The sequence below is a fragment of the Archocentrus centrarchus genome, chromosome 1 (assembly GCF_007364275.1).
Source record: "Archocentrus centrarchus isolate MPI-CPG fArcCen1 chromosome 1, fArcCen1, whole genome shotgun sequence".
In the NCBI taxonomy this organism is placed as follows: domain Eukaryota; kingdom Metazoa; phylum Chordata; class Actinopteri; order Cichliformes; family Cichlidae; genus Archocentrus; species Archocentrus centrarchus.
In genome coordinates, this window is record NC_044346.1 from 27,749,585 (window position 1) to 27,767,177 (window position 17,593).

General features: G+C 38.8%; 1 protein-coding gene across 2 annotated transcripts in view; it reads right to left on the bottom strand.

Annotated features, from left to right (window-relative positions):
* The window catches only part of tusc3 (tumor suppressor candidate 3), an 83,624-nt gene that overhangs the window by 13,268 nt on the left and 52,763 nt on the right, over positions 1 to 17,593 (bottom strand). For both annotated transcript variants that reach the window (XM_030741686.1, XM_030741694.1), the window contains exon 7: positions 771 to 834. In XM_030741686.1, the coding sequence (XP_030597546.1) occupies positions 771 to 834 (64 nt within the window). The remainder of the gene's footprint in view (positions 1 to 770; positions 835 to 17,593) is intronic.

Sequence of the window (17,593 nt, forward strand, 5' to 3'; positions counted from 1 at the left end):
ATATATTAAGGATTAAGCAAGATTAAACAAGCAAGCAAGGAAATTTCTTCCATGATGATATAAAATGTGTTCACACCACCTGCATGGACAGAAAAGGCCGATATGTTAGCATTTCAGCAGGTGTGTCTGTTTCATTTAGGTGTAATCAGATCGGCACAAAATAAAAAAATAAACTGTGTGACCATGGATAAATAAAAATAGCATTGCAGCAGGTGTGACCTTGGACCTACTATTTCCTATGGGGACAAACAGAACAGCTAGGAATGAAAAGTATCATTACCCACACACATACAGAAGCCCCAGTGCAAGTATGCATGGATATACAAGCAGACAGAAGTAGACAAATACAAACAGAAAAATCTATACTGCCAAACAAGTCCACAAGTAAATACGCACAAACACACAAAGACATACTCTATCACGAGGGGTTGGAATTTGGAACAAATCAGGCAAGGAGGAGAAGTTAAAGAGGACAACCTATTGTCTTTGTATTGTGAATTTCTTCAGTCCAACAGACAGGCTCTTAATGGAGAATGCACAAGGATGATAACACTTTGTTGTTCAGAAAAAAAAGTTAAAAAAAAGCAAAAGTGAAGGCTCTTTCATAAAAATGTCTCAAAGGTGTTGTGTGTCAGGAAATGGTGATCTAAAGGAATTTGCTGCCAGGATGAGCTGTTGGACATTTCATGGGGAGATAATTTGCTCTGAGTGATTAGCATTTTGCAACATGTGATACACAAACACAAACAAGTTAATTAAAGGAAGGATACTCAGAAGGAGGATGATGTGAGACTCGGCCACAAACTGAGCCTGACTGCTGCCATGAATATAACTCTAGGGGGAAGAGAAAGAAAGGAAAACAATGTTAGTTAAACATTTTCTTTTCAACCGGTAATTCAGTCAGTTACAACTCAAACTTCTAGAATGAAGAAACAAAAGGACACAGTGGTTCAGTGGACTAATTTTATGTTACCACACTTTAATGTTACCATTTCCTTCAAGAGGAAGGTTAAACTGAATCATCATCCAGTATTCAATTGAATTCAATCTGCACCAAATCACAACAACAGTCACTTCAATGTATTTTATATTGTAAGGTCAGACAAGGGAGGGAGATTTTCCTTCCCTATGATCAAGTGCAAGATCATAGGGAAAGAAAATCTCCCTTTTAACAGGAAGAACTCCATTTTAACAGAAATCTAAGACAAAGCCAAGTTCAGGGAGGGGCAGCTATATGACATGACTGGTTGGGGGTAAGGGGAAGGAGACAGGACAAAAGACATGCTTTGGAAGAGAGTCAGAGAGTAACAATGATTAAATGCAGAGTGGTGTATAAACACAGAGTGAAAAGAGGTATATGAAGAAGAAACACAATGCATCATGGGAAGCCCCCAGTAGCCCAGGCCTATTGCAGCTTAACTACGGGAGTGTTCAGGGTCACCTGATCAAGCCCTAACTATAAACTTGAACAAAAAGGAAAGTTTCAAGCCGAATCTTAGAAGTAGAAAGGAAATCCAAAGCGGGACCTGGTTCCACAGAAGAGGGGCCTCCCATTCTACTTTTAAATACCCTATGAACGACAAGTAAGCCAGAAGTCTGACAGCGAAGTGTTCTACTGGGGTGATGAGGTACTATGAGGTCTTTAAGGCAGAATGGGCCGTGATTATTCAAAACCGTGTGAGAAGAAGGATTTTAAATTCAATTCTGAATTTAACAGGGAGCCAATGAAGAGAAGTCAATGTGGGAGAAATATGCTCTCACTTTATAGTCCGTCAGTACTCTCTCTCCAGCATTTTGGATCAACTAAAGGCTTCCCTGCGAGTTTTTAGGACATGATAATGAATTACAATAGTCCAGCCTAGAAATAATAAATGCATGAACTAGTTTTTCAGAATTACTCTAAAACAGGATGTTTCTAATTGCAATGCAAGAAAGCAAACCTACATTTTTGTTTAATATGTGCATTGAAAATGACTCCAAGCTTCCTCACAGTGTTACTTGAGGCCACAACAATGTCATCCAGAGTATGTATCTGGTTATATGCCATGTTTCTAAGATTTACAGGTACAATAACCTCAGTTTTTATCTGAATTTAGAAGCATGCCTTTATGTTCTTAACACATTCCTGCAGTTTAACTAACTGGTGTGTCATCTGGCTTCATGGATAGAAAAACCTGGGTATCATCTGTATAGCACTGAAAAAAATATGCTATGCCTTCTAATCACACTATCTGAGGGAAGCATGTCAATGTAAATAGAATTGGTCCTAACACACAACCCTATGGAGCTAATTAACTACCCATAATTATCACACCCTTTAGTGTGTGAAGAAGACTCACCATTTACATGAAAAAAGTGGAATCTTTTAGATATGAGGCAAATGATCAACAGTGTCAAATGCTGCACCTAGAGCTAGAGTGATAAGCACAGAGATTAGCTGACTGTCAGAGGCCATAAGAAGATCATTTATAACCTTCACTAATGTGGTTTCTGTACTGAGATGAATTCTGAAACCTGACTGAAACTTTTTCAATAAACCATTCCTCTGCAGATGACCAGATAGCTGTTTTACAACTACTCTTTCAAGATTTTTTTTTTTTGATAAAAGAAAGGTTGGAGATTGGCCTACAATTAGCTAAGACAGCTGGATCAAGCAATGGCTTTTTAAGTAATGGTTTAGTTACTGCCACCTTAAAGGCCTGTGGTACATAGTCACTTAATAGAGACTGATTGATGATATTTAAGATCAAAGCATTAATTAATTGTAAGACTACTTTGAGAAGTCTTTTAGGACTAAGGTATAATAATTGATGGTTTGGAAGAAGTAACTATTGAAGTTAAGTCAAAAAGATCAATTAGAGAGAAAAGAGTCTAAAAAAAATTATTATGTAGCTGTAGGTAATGATATGTCTTTGAGATGGTTATAGCTTTTTTTTTGTCTAATGGTTAAAATTTTATTTGTGAAGACATTCATTAAGTCATTACCATTTAAGATTAAAGGAATGCTTGGCTCAACAGAGCTCTGACTCTTTGTCAGCCTGACTACAGTGCTGAAAAGGAACCTGGGGTTGTTCTTATTTTCTTCAATCAGTGTTGATTTAAGTAAGATGTCCTAGCTTTACAAAGTACTTTTTGTTAAATAGAGTGACAAAATCTTTTTCTAGGTTAAACTGAGATCTTCTAAATCAGTGAGATCTAAGGCCTTTACACACCGGCAATGTTGCAAAAAGCATCATGAAATTCCAAATCTTTCGGATGCGTGTAACCTACATATACAACGAACGCGTTATGTTTTTGCAAATAAATCGTCCTCATAAAATGCAATGTGAAAAAAAATGCAATTGACATCAAGCAATGATGTGATTAGGTCCTGATGTTTCTGAACAAGAGAAGGAAGAAGCAGATATTCTGGGTTCATCCAACTCTCATGAGAAAGCATCAACAGGAAGAATTTCATGGTTTGATCCAGGAGTTGAAGCTGCATCACGATCACTATCAGGATATCAGTGGGGCAATTTGAGCTCTTGTTGGCCTAACTGGGATCACATCTGAGGAGGCAGATAGATAATTACAGTGGCTTGACTGACCTGGAGCAGCATCTAGCTGTGTGTGTGTGTGTGTGTGTGAGGAAAAATAGTATAATTTTTCAATTCCCACATAGCTATATTCCGTATATCGATGCAGGTTTTGAGATATGACCTCATGTTGCCAAATGTAATGGTCTGATTGGTCAGATCTGTTTATTCGATTGCAAAAATTGGAAAAATCTAACTTGATCCGAAAAAATAAATGCCACAAATTTGTCCTGTAAAATGACGTGGTTTTAACACACGAAACATTCGCACAAATTTTACACATCCGGTGTGTAAAGACCTTTACTCTCCAGCTTACAGGTTATCTGCTTTGTTTTTGTGAGTTATACCACTGAATCAAACACCTTTGATTTGAAGCTTTCTGTTTCAGAGGCGCTACAGTATCCAGTCATACACAGTGAGGACACTATTAACAAGATCACTGAAATCTGTGGGAGTAGAGTTTAGGAAGCTGCTCTGCACTGTGTTGGCGCATGGCATTGAAGATAACAGCGGAGGAACTATATCCTTAAACCAATTGAGTCTAATAATAGATTAAATGCAGTGTTAAAGCTGTCATTTTCAGCATCTACATGGATGTTAAAATCACCCACTCAATTATTTTATCTGTACTGAGCACTAAATGAAATTAAAAAGTCTGAGAAATCAGAGAGAAACTCTGAGTAACAGCCAGGTAGACAATAGATAACAACAAATAAGACAGTTTTTTGAGCTTTCCAATTAGGGTGGACAAGGCTAAGAGTCAGGCTTTCAAATAAATTAAAACTCTGTCTGGGTCTTTGGTTGATTAATAAGCTAGATTGCTGAAACTCCTGCTCAGCCTGTGCTTTAAGGATCCTGACAGTTAGTATGACTCAGGAGTGCCGATTCATTTAAACTAACATATTCATCCTGCTGTAACCTCAACTTTTTTTGATATGCTTGCAGAGACTAAAGGGACTTTTTTTTTAAAACTTTGCTTCTGAACCTAAACAGAAAATATAGTCAGCAAGTATAGTCAGGGATTAAAGTGGTAGTCGGCAGGTAAGATTGGTTGTAGTGGCTCTGCATGTGAAAAAATAATCACTACTTACTATAATTTCCAATGTGAGCTCCAGTAGTTTTTAATTTGTGTACAGGCTCTGCTCAGCTGACCTGTGCTGCTGCTGCTCTGAGGTTTATTGCTCTTAGTGGATTTCCACAACTGAATTTCACAAGACATAACCCACTATTTCACAAGTTATCTTTGCTGATTTCCATGCCCCACTGACAGTATACAGGAGTGGCCCTCGAATCTCATTGTACATCCTGTATGATGACAATAAAGGCATTCTATTCTATTCTATTCATACTGTCATTATATTAGACAGTATACAGTTGCTATAAAAGGTTGATTCAATTTTATTTAAATCACAACAAACAGTCGCCTCAAGGTGCATTTTATTGTATGGTAAGACATATTTATTCAATATTCATATTTAACATGATTACTCATTGACTCTGTAAACATACTGCATTTATTGAAGACCTTGAAATCTAGTGCACTTCAACAGTCTCTTGAAAATAAAAACTAAATTGAAAATAAAATACAGAATATATAAATAAAATACAAAAAATATAAATAAAATATATAAATAATTTACAACATAAATCCAGCCTGTGGCAGGGCTAACACAAAGAGACAGACAACCATTCACACTCACATTCGCAACTTTGGGTAATTTATAATCACCAATTAACCTAACCCCACTAAGTACATGTCTTTGGACTTGGGACAGAAACCGGAGTAGAGGAGAAAAACCCACGCAAACATGTCTGCAAAATTTATATTCAGATAATTCCACTCAGGCTGGCCCATTGTAGCCCAGAGAAAACAGAAAACATCTTTAGCTTCAGACTAAAAATAGAATTATTCCGGCCAACACAGCAAATACTGGTTATACTGGTAGAACTGTGGGGGTTTGAACTTCAGCTGGTTGAACGGGTTGGTCGTGTTGCCGGATGGTCCAGATTAGGGATGCGCAGATCCGATATTCAGTATCGGTCCGATCCTGGCCTAAATTACCGGATCGGATATCGGAAAGAAATAAAAAATGCAATCCGATCCGACCCACATTAGCTGCATTACAGTTTTCGGTCGTCGTCTTCTTCTTGTGGGTCTGCGGTTGAACAAACCAGCTTAGAGCTGCATTACCACCACCTACTGGAATGGAGTGGGTGATCAGGAGTTAGAACGCTGACATGTTTTTCCGCCTCCACCGCTCTCTGCTGTGTTCGTGTGTTGTGCTCGCTGTGCTGAGAATGTCAGCTGTTATTTCTTTCTCTACTTCAGCTCCCGGACATACTGCTACTGAGCGCAGCTATTGGCACTGGTGACCGTCCGGTACCGGAAGGACCCCTTCCCCATCAAAATATTTTTTAATACTTTAATCCCTGATTAGTGACTAAATATAGACCTGCAGTAGAAACGTATTTAGGAGAATGCTTGTGAATATAAGGCATTACAAGATTACGCTCACGCAGCCCTCAGTTTTTCAACATAAACACTGATAACACAACAGCAGTAGTCAGCTGTTTTACGTGCAGTCTGTCTGCACAAGCGCAAAGAGGCGGAGCTGGTGAGCTCAGATGGAGCAGAAGGAAATGTTTTTCTAGTGTCCAGATGAAGCTTTTCCCTCTGTAACCTCCATTAAACCTTTACTGGGAAACAGCTGGAGGTCCTTCATCAATCAACTGATCAGTAAGTGAAGAAAAGAGATTTTTGTAGGTGCTTCATCCACCCTGTTTGTTTCACACAGGGAAAAACTGCAGTACAGAAGTAAAAATATGCAGATGAACTGTTAATACGAAAAAAGTATTTCTTATCCAATTACTCGGTTAATTGATGGAATAATCGATACAATACTCGATAGCTAAAATAATCAATAGTTGCAGCCCTAATGAAATTTGCAACATACCGTAAGCCAATGCATCACCTTCTCACAAAAGAGCAACAGGATTCAGGTGATAAAGCGATTGTTGTAAGTAAGTAAAGTTTATTTATATAGTGCTTACACAGACAACAAGTCACTGTGCTGTATAACAATTAAAACACACTATCCAAAAAAAAAAAAAGCCCATAGAAAACCATGTTAAAACACAACATCACCATATTAAAAGAAAAGGAAAAAAATAAAGTCAACAGAAACTCTGGTTAAACAGAAAAGTTTTCAGCTGTTTTTTAAAAGATGCCACAGAGTCAGCTAAATGGAGATGGAGTGGTAAACAGTTCCAGAGCTTTGGTGCCACTGCCTGAAAAGCTCTGCCCCCCTGGCCTTAGTCTTGTATGTGGGACAACTAAAAGATTTCAATTTTGTTGTGTGAGAGACTGTTGACTTACATAAAATTGATCCAGGCATTTAAAAACAATTTTTAAAAATAATAACATAAAAAAGATCAGATTTGTATCGGTATCGGCGATATCCAAATATAAAATATCGTATCGGACATAAAAAAGTGGTATCGTGCCATCCCTAGTGCAGATAACAGATTTGCTGCAGGGTGGTATGTGTTAATTACCTTGTGGTTGTGTCCCATTGTTATACCTGCGGAGCCAGCCCACAGAAACAAATAAAATGGTGGGACTTTTTTCCTCCTAGGTCCTAGCTCATTGTGGTCAGTTTTTTCTCAGGCGTGAACATATTTGTCCTTCTAGCTTTTCCACTTTGTTTCTCACGTCCATACCTATAGTTTTAGCAATCCCTTTCAGGAACTTGTGGACATTTGTGAGTCCTTACATTGAGACGATGCTTGTTATTCTCTCTGATAACTGCAGCGTAAAAGTCACCAAAAATGCGCGAGGATAACCGACTGTGCTGAACAGGCCAATCACAATCATTGCAGGCTGTGTCGCTCCAACCTGTAGTTACTAGGGTTTAATATTTTTCCCGAAAATGACATGAATCAAATCCCGAGAAATGACGAGCCATTTCCCGGGAATCCCGGGAAAAAGTTTATTTATTTTTTTATTTTAATTAGGCCTTCTGTAGCCTGTGTCGGCCTTAACCTATTGTGATATTGTAGAGGTAGCTTTCCAGCTATGTCCTGTTATGCCCAGTAGGGGGTAACGTCGGCTTGATTAACGCAATAAAACCTACATCTCGACATTCGAGTGCTCGAGCTATGCGGTGTTGTATCGTTCCTCAACACTCCCTTAACAAATATAATTCGAATATTCCTCCATTGTACATGGAATTATACCAAGCTATTTTACAACTGCTGGTGCAAAACAATACGGTTCATCTCCACAGCATTGATAATGGCTCAGCCACGCTGTCGTGGCGACATCTGTTGCGCTATATCTCCACCAGTGGAACGCTGTAATAGTCATTGAAAAGTTAACTACCGTACTACACTATAATATGGCATAACACAGGGCCTTGAGTAATGCACTATGACTTGCTCATTGCCATTCTGGCAACAGCAAATTTATAACACCGTGTCTGAGGGTTAAAGTAGGTTCGCTGTGAATCGTCTTTTGAAAAAACTGGCCAATCCTTATAGCCTAAAAAATATACATTTTACTCAACTCCATTTTAAAAGTATGTTAAAGTAATCTATTTCATGATAATTTCTTCACACATTAGGCCCATATCCTAATTCATGATTGTTAGTAAGCGGCTGCAAACGAGGAAAAGAAACACTCGAAGTTAAACAGATATTTCTTATTGTTCAGGGCAGGCATATTTTATAGGCTATATAAAGCAATATAACAATATATAATAATATAAAATTATATAATACAAAATACCTTAGGGTAAACACATTGCCTACGATTTCAACAAATTAAAGAGGAAAAAAGTACAACTGTGTAATACCTCTATTAAAACGCTTGAGATGAAGGCTGAAGCCTTAAACGGAGGCTGAACGTGCCTGAAATGAAGAGTAATGCTTTTCGCATTAAACGAACCCTTCTCTCAATATTTCCTTAAATTTAACATTCTGAAGCTTTCTTTTCTTTCTGAAAGTCAAATCGACGCATGCGACTTTTTTCCCGGTTTCCCGTCTAACGTTTCCCGGGAAACGGGAAATGGTTCTGATCGCATTTCCCAGGAATCCCGGATCCCGGGATTAAACCCTAGTAGTTACATTTCTTGGGAGGTGAACATCAGGTCCCGCTCAGTAATTAACACATAAAGCACCTTGCACAAGTGCCTGTGGTAGGCCCTGCAAAGACTCAACCCTGTGGCAAAAACCAGGACTAAGCTTATGCTTGATGAACGTAATGTGACAAAATAATTTTAATAATCATCGTTTTCTTGTCAATTACACTTTTGTTTTATTGTTTGGAGCTGAAATAAAGCTTAAATTTGATTAATTGAACATTAGGCCACTCTATGTAAGCTTTAAATGGCCACTTTATCAAATGTCACTGAGAAGTCCTTTAAATATAACTCCTCTTCTTCCTCTCCTGTTCTGTCTTTCTTGCATCTTTCTCCATCTGAGTGAAGTTCTCTCTCATTCTTTTCTCTCCCTGTGAAATACAGCAGCTGTACCTTTAGCTAGCAGACACACTGTGTGAAAAACTAGACAAACCATTTGTGTGTTTGCTCACACATGCTGAGCTGATGCATTTGAAATTACCTTCCATTTAAAAAAAAATGTTACTCTCTTTATGCTCCTCTTCAGTAGCGCTAGCTAGACGCTGAAGTACCACAACCGACCACAACTTATGGACATCTGCAACAAAATTACCATTCTGGATTGTTCTGGGTCCTGAGCACGGTCTTATAAATGATGCATAAATGATAGATTTTTTCTTCTTTTATCTCTTTGTATGTGACAAGCTCTGGTGATGTGTACACCAGTAGGATTATCTTGTTATTGTTTCCCCCCATTTAGGCTCAGATTGGTTTGATGTTTGAAGGTGTGCTGTAATGTGAAGTAAAAACTGCCCTCAAATGCATTAAACCTAAAGTATGAGCCTGTTTTGAAACTGTAAGGAGTATAAAGTACAATTATTTGTGTAAAAAAAAATGTAGGGGGTAAAAGTTAAAAAGTTATCAGAAAAATAGATACTTGATACTGGTACCTGAAAATTCTGCTTAAGCACATTAACAAACTATTTGTACTTTGTTACTTCTAACCTCTGGCTGCAGATCATACTTTATTGAGCTTCCAAGCAAAATGCTGCCAAGCAAGCTTCTCTCGTAAGATGTCAGAATCCTACATCGACTGACATTTCTCTGTGAGAGGCAGAGAAGCGGAGGAAGAAGTGGAGGCTCTCAGGAAAGGAAACAAACAGGAGAAGAAGGGAGGAAGTCTTTCAAAGTGTTTTACATTGTTGAATCCCTGCAGATTATTAGTGTCTAGGCATATCAAGGGTCTGCTTTTCCACTTGACTGGTGCAGTGTTCATTCCTTTTCTATCAGAAAAGAATAAGTATGGAATGATGAATAGAAGATGACAAAGGAGGTGGAGTAGAGGGTGGACAGCTTTTTCTTGCTTCAGTGGAGAGAAGTGAAGAATTTTTGCACTTGAAAGCAGACGTAAAGACAATGAAGGCTCAGCACTGAAACAGATCCTTTTGTTTTCAATATAAACCTGTTATTCTCCATTAGCTGAGTTTAAAAAAATATTTTCAATATTCTTTTCTTACTGACTGAATAACTAAGGCTCATGGACTAGAACAATGGGAAACTTTGGAAATTGGTGAACATTTCTTTTCTTGCATTCCTAATCAATACATCCAAAACTGCAAGGGGAACTTTTGGGGAAATTATGGTCTAGGGGTGATTTGTCCAGGGGTGCGTTGGACGTCTGTGGGCAGCTTTGGACTGCCAACAAGCTGGGGAGAAGACTGAAGTTATAAAATACATCGAGCTGAAGTGAAACAAAGTGTCAAAAACAGTGAAAAATGTCCACTGTAGCCACTATCTGTACTTTAAATAATTTTTTGATCTTTGATACTTTTTTCTCATGGTTCTCCCATTCCTTGTGAACTTCACTGTTGCTACTTTCCCTGGTCTTGCCTACTTGTCAACCAATCAGCATTTGACCGATGCACAGCTTTAGCCACAACATGCAACAGGATTTTGGAGAACTGCATGGAAGCATGTTTGCGGTGGTTAAAAACCCCTTTCAAAAGGCGAATACCTCCAAAAATGGACACAACCATGGTAGTAAAAATTAAACATTAGTGATAAAGGAATTTGTTGGGGTATTTACTGGTGCAACACTTAAAAAAATTAAGAACAAACATATATTTCATTTCAGTTTCCTGACAGAGAACAAAGGGAAAAGTCTTAAGGGTGTCAGGTTATTACAAAAGAATTTGCATGGAATTCAGGAGACTGACTTGGATATTGATTAACTAGCATTGCTATGAAGCATTATGGTAAAGTGTAAAATGAGTTGTACTTTATTTAATAAAGTAGTCAACAGCAACACAAAGTGCAACTTTAGTTATGAAGGACAAGACAGAAAAGATACATCTAAGATGGAAAGGAAAAAAAAAAAAAACCTGGAGTTCAGCTACCTGCTAGGCCTCACCCATAATTTGAGTCATTGGTTTGGTCATCTCTACTGTGTTTGTGCCTTGCATCATTTTAAATGGGATATTTTTAACAAATACTATGACCTGCTTTGTAGTACAGACCATCCAAAGAGTTGTGTTTTAGTTCTGGTGAAATTATTTGTACAGTTTATGGATGCAGTTTTCTTATTAAATTTATCAATAACTAGCAATAGTGCCAGCTGATAATTTAAGTCCAAATCCTACCAGAAAGTCTTCAGCAATTCATAAAACAACTGTCTAATAGTAGGGCATAAAAATCTTTCAACTGACTCCAGTTTCATCCACAGCAATTATATTGTGCACATGAGCCTACTGCTTGATAAGTTGGCTGTATTGTTTTTACTGGGCCTGAATGCTCCACTGTGTAGCAAGTAAAAATGGGATCCGAGTTTAACAGTCCACTCACTCCGTAACAGACTCTCCCTGTGGTTTTAAAGGTAGTCAAGAGTCTGTCTGCCCAGCTCTTTGGGCTTTTCAGCTACATGAGCTTCCTCCTCTGACATCTCCACATAGACTGTCACGTGTGTAGGAAAAGCTTGTGATGATACTAAGCATAATACTAACACAACATACTATTCGCAAGTTACTGTGCTTAAGTGTCACAACCATCCTGTAAACCACAGATGTCAAACTCAAGGTCTGTGGGCCAGATCTTGCCCATGATATAATTATATAAGGCCTGTGAGATATGGTTATAATTAATGGCCCGCCAGTAAATAGTGCTCCCACCACTTCTACTACAAATCCCACTGTGCACTGCAATAGCTGCCATGCAGGTCAAGACCTGTGCACTTACCCATTTTCCACGTTGCCAATGGCACATCAAGTGGTCAATGGATAAAAACACTGCTTAGCACTTTTTACAGTGACTTTCAAGTTAGCCTGACCCCCCACAATGGCCAAAAAATGTAGACTTTGAAAAAAGGAATTTTCAAAAGAGGTGGGGGGCAAAGGACCTGTTCGCTGACATTGGAGGTAAACCGTGTGTCTCTTTCCCCTGCCTGTGATGTGCGGTGAAAAAAGTGGAATGGTAGGATGGATGCAGGAGAAAATACAGAGGGAGACCTGCATAGGTGAGCTGACAGTGCATCACCGCATCACACAACAGGAAACACTGCGCAGCAAAGTCCTGACGACAGAATATGTCATAAGCACCATAACACAGACAGTGAACTTTATAAGAGGCAAAGGTTTAAGTCAATGACAGTTTCAGTATTTTCTGGAGGAAATACCTTCTGAATTTGGTGACGTGCCTGATCACACAGGTGCGATGAGCTGCCTGAGGAAATTTGTCAGTTCATGGAACGTAAGTAAGAAAAGGAATAAAAGAGAAAACTAAATAGCTTGTTGTTGTTTCTTATTTCTGGACTTTTTGCTGATATCAGATCACAGTTTTTATAAGCTTGAAATATTCTCATTTTTCCTGGTGTTGAGGAAGAAGTTGATGTATTCTGGCCAAGTATTTTCAGTTTTAGACTGTTCAGTAAATATTAATCCTGTCTGGCCCGTGATCTAGACTGTGGTTTCAATTTTGGCCCATTCTTTGATTGAATTTGACACTCCTGTGTAAACTCAGCTATCACGGACCCAGTTTACAAAACATTTACACAGTGATAAACCTGTTTCAGATGACAGGGGGAAGGGGATATTTTTCGGACTATAAGTCGCTCCGGAGTATAGGTCGCACCAGCTAAAAAAATGCATAATAAAGCAGAAATAACCATATATAAGTCGCACTGGACTATAAGTCGCATTTTGGGGGTGGGGTGATTTGATAGAATCCGAGACCAAGAGCAGGCTGAATAGGGCTACGCCTACGGTATGCTAACGTAACACATTCAGCTACATGACGCACAATGAACTGAGTACGTGTCTGGTCCGCAAACTCCATAGGTAGACAAAGCGCCGCTTCCTCTTCTGTGTCGCTGATTCATCGTCAGTTGCAGTTCCAATTATTCTGGCCTTTCTGAATCCCGACAGGATGGTTTCGGTGGTCACTGAAGCCCATGCTTTGTTGATCCATCCAGTGACTTCCAGGAAAGTTGGGTGGCGCATTCTTCGAGTTGCCGTAAAGCTGTGCTCTTCATCCATCATCCACTGCTCCCACAGGTTACGCAAGACTGCCTTAAAGCTCTGGTTCACGGAGACGTCAAGTGTCTGAGTATTTTGGTTAATGTGTTAATAATTTCACATATAAGTCGCTCCGGAGTATAGGTCGCATCCCCGGCCAAAGTATGAAAAAAAGTGCAGCTTATAGTCCGGAAAATACAGTAATCATTATTTTGCCACTTGTAAGTCTAAAGTTTTTGCTTGCTAAGCTGATAACTGACCCATCACATGAGTGTGAACTGTTACCCACTGGAAGATGTTTTGACCCCCAGCTCTAGCTGCCTTATGCCCTACACCTACATAAGCGTTTTGAATGAAGTTCCAGTATATTTCTTAGTTAACAACTGTACGGCTGTTCATTTTAACCACATGGCTCATGTGTAATACTGACTGACAAGCCCATTCCCTTTCCATGAGACTATTAAGATTGTTAAAGAAGACTGCAATGAGGACAAAATAAATTAATCACAAAATGCCTCCTAAAAAAAACTTAGGAAAGCATACATTAATACTGATAGGTGCTTCAGTATCCAGTGGGGATTTTTCTTTCATCACCAGAACTAAGCAAACATTAGTCCATACCATTTTTCCACTCTTTGCACATTACCCTTCAGCACAAAAAAGAAACTGCAGATAGGAGGTTATAAACTAGTCAGTGCTCGGTGGATAAAACATTCCTCACTCCATGGTTGGGCACTTCCAATTAATCTGATGGATTAAAATCTAGGTGTTTCATTTATTAGTGCACAGAGCTGAGAGTGTGCATGTTTCAGTGTATGTAACTAACTCATAAGTAAACATTTGTTTAGAGAGAATAGGTCTGTGTGTGTGTGTGTGTGTGTGTGTGTGTGTGTGTGTGTGTGTGTGTGTGTGTGTGTGTGTTGATCAATATAATGTACAGAAGAAAACAGCTTTCAGTCCTTCAGTCTGTTTATTACCATGAAGAGAGCTTTCACAAAATTTAGTGTAGACAAGTATAGACAAGGTCAAATGTTCACTGAATACATACATACCTTTAACTGCTAAAAATGATCCTGACAGTGTCCGAGGAAAACTACTTTTTAATAGCATATCATCTGCATCAAAACTGTGCCATAATGTCAACCAAAATGGCAAGGGGAATAGTAAAGAGCTGATTCTGGCACATCTGAAACCATTGCTGCCATTTAAAGATTTAAAATATTTACCAATATTTGAAAGATTGTAAGAAGACATGTCCTAAAAGCTCAGTTGGAAATGTACTTTAAGAAAGCTGTAAGATATGATGCCAATTGCCAAAGAACAACCTAACATAGGAAACATATTTTTTACAAATTGTAGAATGCTGTTTGCAGTTGAGATAATCTGAACTGCTGCTTCTAGTGGAAGCAAAAAGCGGGGGAAAAAAAACTGAAGCGTCACCTTATATAGCCATTATATATTAGGTCAGTGCCCTTAAAGTGTCACTAACCAAATCACTCTTACAGTAAATGGTAAGGCTAGCAATATTACAAGACTATGTTACGATGAAGATTCCACAATAAGAACAAAACACAGTTCACTCAGTTTAGCCTGTCTGTCTAATACAGAGTAACCCTTGATCACATTTTTCAAAAGTTTTTTCCTATCTAATTATTATTATTATTATTATTTTTTTTTAACAAAACACAAAACTATTATATTATTGCTGGTGCCATTTTTTGCACAGCATGCTGACACATACATTTTCTCTATTTTAAATAGGCTCACGATGGCTTGCCTGCATAAATTTTGGCAGGTTCATGCTGGGGAGCGTCTGGTACAACTGCAGTCTACTACAGCTCCAATTAATCTGATGGATTAGTTTCTTGCTTTTTTTTTTTTTGGAAGGCTGCTATGTCTGCAAATTAGGCTGAAACATCTAATCGGTTTGTCTTGTAATAACAAATGTATGTTAGAAAGAATCAGAATAGTAAATGAAAGGAATTTTTTTTGCTCCTTTATTTGGGGATGCAGTTGTGTTTTAGGTTTATATATCAGGATCTCAGGGATATTTATGCTAACATTCTTCTAAAACAAGAATGAAGCTTTGCACAGCACTACGTGTGACTATGTTTATGGACCCATCTGATAACACTGACATTAAAATCATCATTATACAAGATTAACTATCTGTAACATTATGACAGAAATTATGTGTCTGCACAAATGTAAGCATAAAATATGGATTCACATGTTTTATTTCCTGTCATATTGTCTGGGCCTTTATCTAGGCCAGCTGCTGAAAATAACAGGTTATATATGAATCAGCTTTCCATTACAGGCAGGCTTTCATTCCCAAGTAACAGATGTGGTACTTCCTCAAATTAAAACCCGCATGGGTTTTGGATTTACTGAGTGCACATGTACACAAAGTTCAATGCTTTGTGTACGTGTGGTATAACAGCAATGCTCAGTGGCTAGTGGATTTAAGAGCGGACCACAGCATCCTCCCTGAACAGAATCCAGTAACCAGCGGCACACAGCAGCAGACATCCAAAAAAGAATCTCAAATATGAAGAGTTGGACAGTACCAGGCCCTGCCAAAGGCCAGACAGTCCTGATCCCCAGCATGTTTTTTTTCCCCATTGAGATCTGATGTGTTTTCAAAGTATTCCTTTAATTTTTTTGAGCATTGTGTAATATAAACTTAGCACAAAAAGTAAGGACATCTCTGTTTGGTTGAATATTTCTTTGTTGTAACAATGCTTTGTGGCAATAAATCTTATACCGTTGAAAAGCCTGTTTATCTCCCCTTAAAAGATAAAATGTAAGGAAAATGCACTGACAATCTGGCTTGTCATCACTGGAGGCAATCTCAATGCCGAGAGATACAGAGATACGATTTGGCAACCAGTGGCAATCCCATATCTCCACAGTCTAGGATCAAACTATCCTCCAAGATGACAACGCTTGCCCCCACAGAACACTTATGAGATTAACTTGAGCGTGCTGTTTCTGCCAGAATGACCAACACAACCACACTGGATGACTTGCAACAAATGCTGGTTGAAGAATGGGAGGTGATCCCACAGTGACCAAACTGGTGACCAGCATGGGGAGGAGGTGCCAGGCTGTTGTGGTTGCACATGGTTCTTTCACATGCTACTGAGGCCCCTGTTTGTTAAATTAATAAATTGTTAAATTGCCAATATGTCTTGCTTCTTCAGACTTCAATTATCCAATCCAATAAATGACACCACACAAGAATCAAAAGCAGAATAAGCTGTTTGGCATTGGCAGAGAGGATTTTTCAACTTTTCATGGATGCAACCCACATACTCAACTCTGCTGCTCAACCCACAAATCAATTTTCCTTATAAATGTGGCACCATTAAAGGAGAAAATAAACAGGCTTTCCAAAGGTATAAGATTTATTGCCAAGAAGCATTGCTACAACAAAGAAATACTTGCCCAAACACAAATTTCCTTACCTTTTGTGTTTATTTATACAACAATTTTTTTGCTGTCAAAACAGCCCTGACCTGTCGAAGTATGGACTCCACTAGACTGCTGAAGATAAGTTGTGGTATCTGGCTCAAAGATGTAAGGAACAGATTCTTTAAGTTCTATAAATTGCTCAACTGGATTGAGATCTGGGGAATTTGGAGGCCAAGTCAACACCTCAAGCTCATTGTTGTGCTCCTCAAGCTATTCTCAATTCATCAGACCAGGCCACCTTCTTGCATTGCTCTGTGGTCCAATTCTGATGTTCACGTCCACACAGTTGGCGCTTTCAACGGTGGACAGAGGTCAGTATGGGCACCCTGACTAGTCTGCAGCTATGCAGCCCCATATGCAACAAACTACGATGCACTGATTATTCTGACACCTTTCTATCATTAACGTTTTTCAGCAATTTGAGCTACGGTAGCTTGTCTGTTGGACTGGATCCCACCGGCCAGCCTTTGCTTGCTAAATGCATCAATGAGCAGGGCTGCCTATGACCCCATTACTGATTCACCACTGTTCCGTCCTTGGATGACTTTTGATAGATACTGACCACTGCAAACCAGGAACACCGCACAAAAACTGCAGTTTTGGAGATGCTCTGACTAAATGATAGTTAACGCATATTTAAGTAACCAGTCACATGACACCAACTCATTACATTTACGCATGTAGACATGGTCAAGACAGCCTGCAAACCAAATATCAGAAAGGGGGAGGAAGATGATTTAAGTGACTCTGAACATGGAATGATTGTTCGTGTCAAACAAGCTAATCTGAATATTTCAGAAACTGCTGATCTGATGGGATCACAACTATGTTTAGGATTTACAGACAACGGCCTGAAGAAAGAAAAAAAAAAATAGCCAGTTCTCTGAGCCAAAATGCCTTGTTGATAACAGAAGTCAAA